Below are 12,135 nucleotides of genomic sequence, written 5' to 3'. Positions count from 1 at the left end.
ATCGGAATCTAAGTGCATCTATTCTTACTATATACAAAAGATGGCGAACATCTATCAACTGTAACTGTTTTGGGCGTAAAATAATCCAGAATCTTTGACACTGAAGAAACATTAATTGTCGATATACGCATCTGATGTTGTACCATTGGTTCAGTGAATGTTATTACTATCACTGGGTCGATACCTCTGCTGGTGGATTGTTAGTCCCCAAGGGTATCAACAGCACAGTAGCTTGTACTTTTGGACTGGCATGGAAATACGGATAATGTTTCGTTAAAATTTGCTGTTAAAATATTTTCGAAATTATATTGAATAAAACAAAATCTCCCTCATAGCTCTGATTCTTAATGGTTTTTGGTTTTGCCTTTACTTTTGGTTCTTTTTGGTTTTATCAGTTCTTCAACGTTTGTATCAGGTTTTGCATTTTCAAATATTTTGGTTTCTAGCACAACTGAAGAACATAAATTGTCGGAATCTCGAACAGTAAAATTAGTATCGTTAGTGATAATTAAGCCTTTCATTTTAGCATACCCTAAAATAAATCCTTCTCAAATATGAAAAAAGCTCCTATGTATCCCCCCAAAATAGTAGCTCTTAAAAAGTTACAACACAAATAGATTGTCTCTAGTCAAAAATGCCGAAAAAGAACTCCAAAGGAAAAGACTAAGAAGTTATTGACGTACCAAACTTAAAAAGAAACAAATGTACCGTACTTTTAATTTCACGATTATTTAGGGTGACGTTATAAACAATGAGAGTTGCGTTAACCGCTCTCTTTGGCATCAGCCAACAAAACTACGAGAAATTCCTATGGATGAAGAAATTGCATATATTGTGTTTTCAAATTTTTAATAATTCAATGCAAATGTATAAAAGGTATTCAAATAAGTTATCACGCTTGATATATCTATTGCCACTGGAATCTTCAAAGTTATTCTAAGAACATCAACAATGACCATGTGACTAAGACGTACAAACAGACTGAGGAATTATGTGAAATACGTTGACCTGCAAAAAAAAAATAGTGTAAAATATAAATGAACAAATAAATAAATAATTTATTTTGAGAAAATAATATTTGCTCTACGTCTGATTGTATTACGTTGTGCCTTTTTTGTTGTGTTTCAACCTTTTTATTGTCACATCTAAATAATATCAGGTCAAAGCGTTTGCTTGTAATTTATGATAATAAAGTTTTGATACAACAAATCATGTATATTTAACAGAAAAGAAACAAAATAATCAATGATCTGGCAGTGACAATGTACAACTTATGAATGTGTCATATGTCCTCGTTGTACGGATAATTTCTTATTTTCTTATTTTTTATAAACAATGTACCATATGAAAATTATTTTCTGATTACGAGCATACTAGTATTACACCTTTACAATTATATCATCTGTTCTTATCAAATATGAAATATTAAAGAACAAAAGTTGACCACCACCGTATGAATCAGAAACTTCTGTAGCTTGGATAATGAAAGAATTCGCTCTCTCTCTCTCTCTTTCTCTCTCTCTCTCCACTCTTCAGGTTGACGACATTGTAGAAACACATGCATAGCATATATAAAATATTAAGAAATCCATATACCTGCAGATCTTTGTTTCTCCAAAGGCCTTTTAGCTATCTTCAGAGTTCTTCCTGGAGTAAGTTCTTGATTGAACTTGTGACCTTTTCTTTTCATTTTAATACTGCTACAGCTTTCGCCCTAAAGAATACATGATAGCTTTTTTCCATGATTTTATAGTTACCTGAAGCATTGATTTTTGAAATTTAAAGTTATATAATTTCTGATCTCAATTAAAATACGATTTCGGCGTGTCCGAAAAAAAATAGTTAAATGTATACAGTATAAACTACACTTTTAAAAATGTCCTCCCATATGTGTATTTGACTAAATAATTTTGTATCATTTTTATTCAAATAATAACAAGTGTGGATACAGATCATTGTGGGTCGTAATGTTGGATTAGTGTTAGTATGTTTGATTCGTGGCACATTGGGACGTTCATTCTGTATTTGTCTTGATCTCAACAGTAATTTTTGGAAGGAGTAATACTTATTTGTCCCCCTTTGGACCAGGACTAACAGGTATTAAAAAACAAAATCCTTGGCCTGAACTACAATGTATATTTAGCATGGCGTTCACCACCTTGTTATCATTTGTGCATGATTCGCTTTAAATGTATGCGATATTTCCTGAGAGAAAGCATCTGTATGTCTTTCTTATAGGATTCTATAGCAAACTGTGTTCCACTATAACAGTCATTTTGGATTTCAGATCGGCATAGAAATCTTAAAATTAGTACAGGAACACTCAAGTATCACTTATTCAAGATGTGGTTTAAATATTTGATACGGTTTCCAAGAAGAAGCTATTTGTATGTACATGTATTTCGAATATAGTTCTTTTAAAATAATTACTATAATAACTAATAATTTTTGTTATGAAAAAGTGAAATTAACAAAAATAGGATTGACTTACGAGAGTGCATGCGCTACAGATCCGAACGTGGCATGCAAATGTCACATCAGTTGAGTTTCCAAATGTGAAGACTTTAATTCTCGCAAAAACTGTTTGTGCATCTTTACGTTCAATCGGGGAAAAATAATTGGTCGTTGATGAATTGCAACTGAATAAAACAATTAAATCTAATTTCGTTCTATATAAAATATACTTACGGCGTACATTAATCATAAATTTCAGAGTACCGCTATTTAAGTAACTCTACTTTTATTTGAAATTTTATTGTATAAATATACTTCTATAAAATTGAGAATGGAAATGGGGAATGTGTCAAAGAGACAACAACCCGACCAAAGAGTAGAAAACAGCCGAAGGCCACCAATGGGTCTTCAACACAGCGAGAAAATCCTGCACCCGGAAGCGGGCTTCAGCTGGCCCCTAAACAAAACTGTGTACTAGTTCAGTGAAAATGGACGTCATACTAAACTCCAAAACATTTAAATGAACTAAAATTAGAAAAAATACTAGCAAAGGCCAGAGGCTCCTGACTTGGGACAGGCGCAAAAATATGGCGAGGTTAAACATGTTTTGTGAGATATCAACCCTCCCCTATACCTCTAGCTAATGTAGGATAAACAAACACACAGCAATATGCATGCACAAATATCGTAATGATAGTTCTTAAAACTAAATTTTAAGATAAACTTAAACATGAGTATGATACCAGCTATATCCGGCAAATATGACATACTTTTACCTTTCATGACTAACAAAGTTAATAAAAAAAAATAATTGTTTGTGAAAATGTCTGCAACAAACTAGACAAGAAGGCGTACATTAATCATAGATATCAGAGCACCGCTAATTCAAGAAATGAATTGTATCTTTATTTGAAGTCATACTGTAGAAATGTATTTATATTCATGTACCTAAGTCTGAATGAAAGGTCTTAAAACTATATTTTGAGATAAACTTATACATGATTTATTGATATGTATCCAGCAAATAAGATATACTTTTTCTTTTTAACTATATATTTTCATGATAAACTAAGTTAATAAATACCTTTGTTTGTCTTACTTAAAAAAATAAAATTCAAATATGAACACCAACCTATGTATATCCCACAAAGGTTTGAGGTATTTTGCCGATTGTATAATGCTCCCTGAATAAGCAGTACAGCTTGTCGGCATTATGGTGTAATTCGTTTCTGAAAAAAATTCTCATATTTGCAAATATGCCTCATTAGTAGTATTTTTCAATAATCAAAAGTGGTTTGATTCACCAAGGACCAGATGTCTGAAATACCTATAAATTTTAAAATGGCTAATCATTGACCGTTATTTCACTGAAATCTGTTATAGGAAATCTTATTCGCGTCAATGAACACTGTTGTAAAAATAATTTATAAGAATAATATCAGCAGCTGTCATTTTCCTAAACTAAATATTAACTACACTTTATCAACTGAAAACTGACTGTCCAACTTCTAACATGACTGTTTTCAAAAAACTTATAAGTTACCGTTAAAGTCATATGAAACAAGTTTCTTGTAATTTCAATGTTACCGAAATTATTGAACCAACGCATGGATATTTATACAAAAGTGAGTCCTGTATTCAAGTTGTTTTTTATTTATTACGAATTTATAACGTATTATCGACAAATAATGTTTTATTCAGAGATTGTTGGTCGCAAGCTAATTTTAAAACTTTCGAGTTTGTTGCCGGATCGTGACATTGATAAACAATCAACACAGATCACATGGAACACGTGACAAATAAGTGAATTGATAGAGACATGATATTTGTTTAAATTTTCCATGCGTTCCCATTTGCTAATCAAACTTTTCATTAACAGTTGTTTAATGATTTGTTGTATTAAATTTGTTCTTAAAGAATCAGTTATTTGCCTTCAAGTGCACATTTTTCTTTTTTTCGTCAGGGGTTTCCCCCTCACGCTTGCGCGGTGCGGTGGTCGAAGTTATTACTAGGGGAAAATATCGGCAAAATTAGTGTACGGGAAGACAATAACTCAATAACAGGTCATCTGTGAATATTTTTATAATATAAAGGATTTTCTTTTACAATAAATTTCACGTACATTTGTTTTATAGTAAAACTTAGCCATTCATGTATATAAAACATATACAACTTTTTTTTTAAATTCGAAACTTTTTTCATATGAATTTAAGCAACTTAGAAAACCATATTTAAATCTCAAAAGAAAATTAGGACATTTTTTTAATTTTTGTGTTTATGTCATTTTCATTCATACATGTTAAATAGGACATATAGGGGTCTAATTATTTGTTTGTTTCATGTTTTTGTTTCTGATTTTTATTAGTTTTTTTTTTCTTTTCTCGGTTTTGTCTTTTGCCAGAGACATGACTCAAGCTTTTCATGAAACTGTTGTAAAACAATAGTGGAGAATGGTCGAAGAAAATGCATGCTGGTTATACGAACAACACGTTTACCTTTATAACGTCTATCATAGAAATTGATACATTTGTAATCGGATTATTTGATATTCACAAAAAAGCCAAATTAATCAACAATAAAAAAAGTTGACATATTTGATCAAAGGCTGATCATACACTTGAAAAAGTTGCCGCAAATTGATTCATTTAAATTGTGAACGTTCCTTTTTGATATCTAACAAAGACTTACTTCCAGTATATTTTATAAACATATACACAATATCACCCAGATAAGCATGTGAAATTTCGGAGCTGGACTCGTCACGATTTTCTCTTAGTCTCATATCTACACCCCCAACTTCATTTCGCTGTATTGCCAAAGGGTAGGAAAACTGCAAATTGCTGTAAAATGAACGAAAAAAAAAATAAATGAAAAAAAAAAGAATATAGGAAAGCATAACAGATACTATAAAAAAATTAACAGAAACCGATTGAACTAAGAATAAAATGTATTAAACGCTTAAAGTACACAATTCACCAATATATTTATATATATTTGTTTTCTTTAGAGACAGTTTTAAGCACCACCTTAGTTAGCTTCCTGTAGTATTGAGCATATTTGATCATGCTTTGCTGATTATGTGCCGTCTTTTGTTTCAAGGTTCAAGTTAGTGGTCATCCTTTTGGTAGCTGCACTGTGAAGGTATTTTATTGTGTTTTTTTTTAAGCCCCTTAACCCTCTCCCCCACACACACGCTTATAGTATATTGGCTGTATCAACGTCAGAATATCTAGACCATATAGGTTTTCCTTGGTGTTTTTCTTTCTATATTTGAAGGAAACGGATGTTGGTTGTTGGCGTGGTCTGCTGTACTGTCAAAGATTTTTTTGTAATTTCTGTTAACCTTTCTATTTATTAAAACACTGAATCGATCAACAGCTGCCATACCTTAATATACCACTCCATTCTAATTATGCTGCTTGTTTATCTGTTCATATTCATACTGGACGTATTATATCATGTTCTTTTTTTGACGATAGGAAAGAACATTTAACTTGCCTCACATGAATTTAAAAAAAGAACACAACACAAAGGAATTTGCTGAATAAATAAAATTTCTTACCTATTTATGTTCTTAGATTTATTCTTGCAAATCAGGTAACAATCAACTGTTGCTGTTTTATTAATCATAGCCTTTACCATATAGCCACTGAATAACTATTTAAAAAAAAAAACCAAACAAATTGTGATAATTGGACTAAGCTATAAAAACTAAATATTATTTCACATGAAGGAACAGAATTTAGAAAATAGCTTTTCATTCTTTCTTGTCATTATGCTATCACAAAAAGCAAAATTGTTCAATGTAAATGTTTGACACTAGCTTCATTGCACACGACACGCATCCATTTGATCTTACAGTTATTTTTCTTAGTGATTTTTTCCATTTAGGGATTTGATTTTGTTGGATATGTTTAATAGTATTTAGTGAATTAATGTACATTTTGCTTCCACTAAGTTTTTATATCTTTAAATATCTTTCAAAATACAATCAGAAAGGAAATTTATTTAATTGAATTGTAGTTTTATATTTAAGAATAAAATTTAAAACAAAATGTTATAAGTAAATAATTTTAGGATCCTCACCTTCACTGGTTCAATATATTCTTTTGGTACGGTGTAATTATCGCTCACATATATAGAATTATTATCTGATGAAACAGGTTCTATAAAAACTTGCACGGAACTGTTTTTAACAAATACTGTCATTGATGAATCGTGGCATTCTGCGAAAAAATTACAATGTAACATCAAACAGACATCATAAAACGTTTAAACCCGCTGCATTTGTTTGCACCTGTCCTAAGTCAGGAATCTGATGTTCAGTAGTTGTCGTTTGTTGATGTGGTTCATAAGTGTTTCTCGTTTCTCGTTTTTTATATAGATTAGACCGTTGGTTTTCCCGTTTGAATGGTTTTACACTAGTAATTTTTTGGGGCCCTTTATAGCTTACTGTTCGGTGTGAGCCAAGGCTCCGTGTTGAAGACCGTACTGTGACCTATAATGGTTTACTTTTATAAATTTTTACTTGGATGGAGAGTTGTCTCATTGGTGCTCATACCACATCTTCTTTTATCTATCACTAGGAATAAGATTTATAGGGGGGACTCATATCGAGACAGATTTCGATTTTTACTTGTTTTCTACAAAGGGACGTTATTTCAATTTTAAACCGTTATGAATTCAAATAAAGACATTAATACAAAAACCGCCACTCTGTTTGATCATGAAAACACGCGTTTTGACCGTATAAACTTTGGCTTTATGCAGTCACTGAAAGAAACTGGTAACATACATGTTTCATTCGTTTCTGCGGTACACAACGGTTTGCATTGTTTTTTTTTTTTTGCTTCAACTATTTTTTGTTTAGTTTAAATATTATTAATTTATTTAAAAGAAGATATGGGGTATACGCAAATAACCCAGCAATCCAACAACACAAATGACCATCTAGAGGCTAACATAGTGTTTTCAAAATCACGAATCTATATATTATATGTCAAGTAAATAAAATAAATTTACCAAAACCAATTGTCGTTGAGCATATATCACATTTTATCATAATTAGGTATGGCATCTGAAAAAGTAAGTATACATTAAAAAAACATAAAAATAATAAAAAAGACATACGGTTGGAATTGAATGTAGCTCTAAACCAAATTCCTTGTGAAATTTCTAAAGAACATCTATGTTTATCCAAGGCCGTGTTCACACCAAACGTCGCGTACTGTAAACCTGTTTACAATTAGTTTCAAGTAATGAACACTTGTTTCACATTAAATTTGTTCTCATCTGTACATCAGTTTTTATTAGCTGTACATGATAAATTGTTTAAATTTAATTTTTTTCAACATGGAATTTAGAAAATGTTTCTTTATGTTATTGAAAAAATATTGGTAGGTTTTTTTTACTAATGTAATACAAAAATGGCTTTTCCAACGAAGATGAATGGTCTGTACCTTAAGAAAATCTTTCTATTGATTAAAACAGGCTAAAACAGCGTAACAATATTAGGCATTAGAAAATGACAGTATATTGGATAGGGACAGACATTTTGCCTTGCAACAGGACACCTTCGGACCCCTCAAAGGATTGTTGCAAAGGTTCTTAACATGCAGAGAACGTGGCACTCTATCAATACGAAGCATCGGATTCAATGTCCCAATTCTGACCAGACGTTGCTGAGTACTTGTACATCCCGCACAGCCAAACGTACGCTCCACTTTTACAAGGGTTATACGGTCAATCGGAAGAAGACCTAAGTGACTATAAATTTCTATTCCCCAAACACCTACACGGGATGATTTTGGAAATGAATAGTCTTTACTGGAACTAAAAGTAAAAAATAATCTTGACATGAAAAGACATGATGAAAATGAAAATTTTGTCATACAAAATGCAGGACTTTGCAAGAAATAGTTGTGTACAAAAAATGAAAATAATTTTTGCGCTTAGTACATAAGCCGTACTATCAACCGGTGTAACATGAATAATCTATCAACAAATAATCCCCCCTCCCACTGAAAATCAAATGGCCCACTAAGGCTATTAGATTTAATCATGTTTTTAAACGAGCTATTTTTGAGTTTTTGTCATATAAATAGGTAAATAACTTAAATCATAATATTATTCAATATATGTAACTTCCTTAAATATTCATAATAAAATCCACTTTCTTAATATCTAGTTTTATGTACACTTAACCTACACAAGGTCTACAATGACTATCGACTGCATGCAGTCAAAACCTGTTTTAAACTACATGTAAACATTGATTTTTATCAATGGGAACGTAATAGAGTTTAGTTAAGTGTGGAGTACACTTACACCACACCGAGTTTAGCTCAATGTGAACACGGCCTAAGTTTATCCCTACGTGTACCCTTTGTGTCACGCGTTATTTTCAGTGATTCCACATTTTTTTTTCAATTTTTCTTTATTCTTGAGTGTGCCTTTCATGGGTGGGGTCTTTCTGAAATTCAAACTGTGATGATAATTGTTTTTCAATTTATTTATATTTGTCCAATAAAAAGGTAGCTCCAATAGTGGAAACACATAACTGCAATTTCATTAATCTGAACATATCTGTGGTCATATTTGACACAGATATTCTGAAACTGTCAACAAAGTAAAAGGTCAACCGTGAAGTGTAAATATTTTATCACAGTAATAACGATTACAGATAGTTACGATAAAATTTGAAAGATATGAAAATCATTCAAATGAAATGTACATTCGAACAAAATCATTAAGTTACAGCTCATCTATACTCAATATTCTGTAGAAGTTGTACACCAATGACAGTAACTTCTCATTGTGTCAAATAAAATAATAGAAAGAAAAAAGATTTTTGTAATAATGTTTAAGTTTATTTAAATTATAGAATGTTTGTCTGTAAATAAAACCTACCAAAATAAATCCAACTATTATAAAACTCATTTCATCTAATTGCACTTTGAATACATCCTTTTAAAACCATAAGTTACAAGGCTCTATCATGGTTTATACCTGGAAAAAAAAATAAACTGTCAATTAAGAAAGTTATAAAAAATTATTTTTTTCCTAAATATGCAGTTTGTCTGACACATGTTTAAGAATAAATGTATGTATATTCATCATATAACTGTAAGATACGAAATAGTTAGTTTAACATTAGATGATTTGTTGTTTGTGGATGTGTGGTATTGGTACATTAGATCGTATGATATAGAGTAGCTGCATCCATACACTTCGAACTTTGTCATTTTAATTCAAAATGATCGGAAAGACTTTAATATTTTTCAAAGAAATGGACATGTATTTTCAGGATAAAACCGGTATTTTCAAACACCACCCTACCTTTTTGTTTGTTAAACGATCATATATCATATCCTACGTATTTATGTGGATAATATGGCCACACCAAACAGGAAGTCTCTTTACTAACCCTACTTTGATTGATAACAACATTTTGCGTTATCGAATTGTACATTGTTGAAGATAACAATCAGAAACAACATGGCGACATAACAAAAGTCATGTTAAACATTCACCCGAATAAGTTGGGACTGGTATGAAATTATCTTGTTGGAACATTATTGGAACGTATTCATTTCATATTCATGGCTATAAAGTCATGTTTCTCTACTGTCTGTTTTGGGTTCATTATAGCATCATGTCAAAGTGACTTATAGGGATAAAATATTAAAACAAGGTAATTGTGTTGGCCCCAAAGTCTTCATCATAAATCTAGAACTAAATTACCCTTCTTCAGATTATTAGGATCTTTTCTCTAAAAGGAGACGAATGTTAAAAATCAAAGTCCTTTTTCTTAAAATTGCTGATTTTTCGTTTAAAATTTGGAACCTTAATTCAAGTTGAAACTAAGGATACGCTCAATGCAAAATCACAAGGTACTGCATAAATGACAATTTAAAAAAATAAAAATAAACTAAAGGCTCTAAAGAGCCTGTGTCGCTCACCTTGTCTATGTGCATATTCAACAAAGGACACTCTCAAACATTGTAGACAAGAATAGAATTCATGACAAAAATCTCTGTTTTGTTGATTTTGTATTGCTGATCATTTAGTATGTTTAGTTTCTCTCTATCTTCCTTAGTTTTTGCTCAAAACCCAAATGAGGGTAAAAAAAATCCTCTTATAAGGGCAATCGCTCCTATAAAGAGTGACAGTCTAGTTACTATATCGGCAACATTTGACTTGTTAGTAGATCGTGCCTTGCTGATCATTTTTGTGATTTAAAGTGTCTATTTCTCTATTATAATTTTTTTCACATAAGGCAAAACACAAAAAAATTGTGAAAATCGTCATCAAATGGCAATAACTCTAATAAGGAGTCGACAGAGGATTTCGACCATGTGGACTTATTTGTAGAACTTGTCTTGCTGATAATTTTTGCTTTTAAAATTTCTCTCGATCTATTATAGTTTTCAAAAAAATAGGCAAAAATGAAAACAAATTGTAAAATTTGTCATTTAAGGGCAATAACTCGTATAAGAAGTCGTCTGATAGTTTTGACGTATATGAACAATTGGTAGAGATCTGAACATTTCTGCTCCTTTCAGATTTTCTCTATTTATAACAGTTTACAAAATAATAGACAAAACTTGCATTTTTCCCCTGAGTTCTATTTTTAGCCATGTCGGCCATCTTGGTTGGCAAGCGGGGTCATTGGACACATTTTTTAAACTAGAAACCCCAATGATGATTGTGGCCAAGTTTGGTTAAATTAGGCCCAGTAATTTCAGAGGAGAAGATTTTGTAAAAGTTAACGACGACGACGACGGACGACGGACGCTAACTGATGAGAACCTTATGATATGTTTTCATAAACCTAAATTCTAACAGCACTACGGAAAATAAGATGCAACCATTATTTAAAGAGATAAAAAGTTTGTAAATGAAACAAATTAAAAGAAAAACTGACGTATCAAGTACTTATCCAGATTTGTCAATCTGTTGTCTGAAGTAATGAACCGATGCCAAACCACTGCTTTTGTATTGATCAAATACGGATAATAAACAAGTACTTTACATATGAATCAAAATCAATAAAATAATTAAAAGAAACTTGGACTCTACTGGCTGCAAGGTCATTTACTAAATAACCATGTTCACAGTACACAACCCAATGAAGAAAGCTCAGTGATGCTTTCTGTTAACGTATGTCCCATACGTATCGTATCATCATTATCGACACACTGGTACAAAGAAAGTGATGCTACTGACTTATGTTCAGTTACGGCCATTATCTGTGCATTGCAATATAATATTTTGGCTAGAATGGTGCTCGGTAGCTCTGATAGAATGATTTGTGTAGATTTCAGACAAGTTGCATTTCTTCCTCAAATATGTCATGAAATTTCCAAACGTTTTTTCGCCCACAGGTTTTCTGGATTAACCGTCATTTGGAACTCTGAAAGGCAAATATGATATGTTATAATACCACGTAGAGTCCTCCTCACAGAACTGATCTTTCAGATCAATCTCCGGCGCAGAGCTCACATCCGTTCCGTACTTACTTCGTATCACTACACTTAATATGTATTGTAGTGTACTGAGTATACGGAAAGGAAACGAGCGCTGTACGGAGATTGCTTTCAGATCTGCCAAAGTTTGTCACACGGCGGATTTAATTTATGTATATACTTATAGATTATCGATGGTCATCTCAACGAGATT

The 12,135-nt window shown here is 31.7% G+C and overlaps 1 protein-coding gene across 1 annotated transcript; it reads right to left on the bottom strand.

The window, feature by feature from the left end:
• Window positions 1–842: 842 nt before the first annotated feature.
• On the bottom strand, window positions 843–9,871 carry LOC127700350 (uncharacterized). The gene is made up of 10 exons (XM_052203777.1): window positions 9,793–9,871; window positions 9,364–9,462; window positions 7,477–7,531; window positions 6,541–6,680; window positions 6,017–6,111; window positions 5,143–5,294; window positions 3,587–3,683; window positions 2,492–2,639; window positions 1,597–1,714; window positions 843–1,008 (listed from the first exon to the last, which is right to left on the bottom strand). The coding sequence occupies exons 2-10, from the start codon at window positions 9,391–9,393 to the stop codon at window positions 932–934; spliced, it is 912 nt and encodes a 303-aa protein (XP_052059737.1). The 5' UTR covers window positions 9,394–9,462; window positions 9,793–9,871; the 3' UTR covers window positions 843–931.
• Window positions 9,872–12,135: the final 2,264 nt, after the last annotated feature.

This window comes from Mytilus californianus, unplaced genomic scaffold (assembly GCF_021869535.1).
Source record: "Mytilus californianus isolate M0D057914Y unplaced genomic scaffold, xbMytCali1.0.p SCAF_5, whole genome shotgun sequence".
Classification (NCBI taxonomy): Eukaryota; Metazoa; Mollusca; class Bivalvia; order Mytilida; family Mytilidae; genus Mytilus; species Mytilus californianus.
The sequence above is the reverse complement of the archived record's forward strand: the minus strand, read 5'-3'. Positions and strand labels throughout refer to the sequence as shown.

Excerpts from the sequence above, each read along its gene's own strand:
- LOC127700350 (XM_052203777.1), bottom strand. The coding sequence starts at position 9,393 with ATGAGTTTTATAATAGTTGGATTTATTTTG. Across the intron at positions 7,532-9,363 it reads TAATAGTTGGATTTATTTTG|ATGCCATACCTAATTATGAT; the intron begins GTAGGTTTTATT and ends TTACTTTTTCAG. Across the intron at positions 6,681-7,476 it reads CTCAACGACAATTGGTTTTG|AATGCCACGATTCATCAATG; the intron begins GTAAATTTATTT and ends ATTTTTTCGCAG.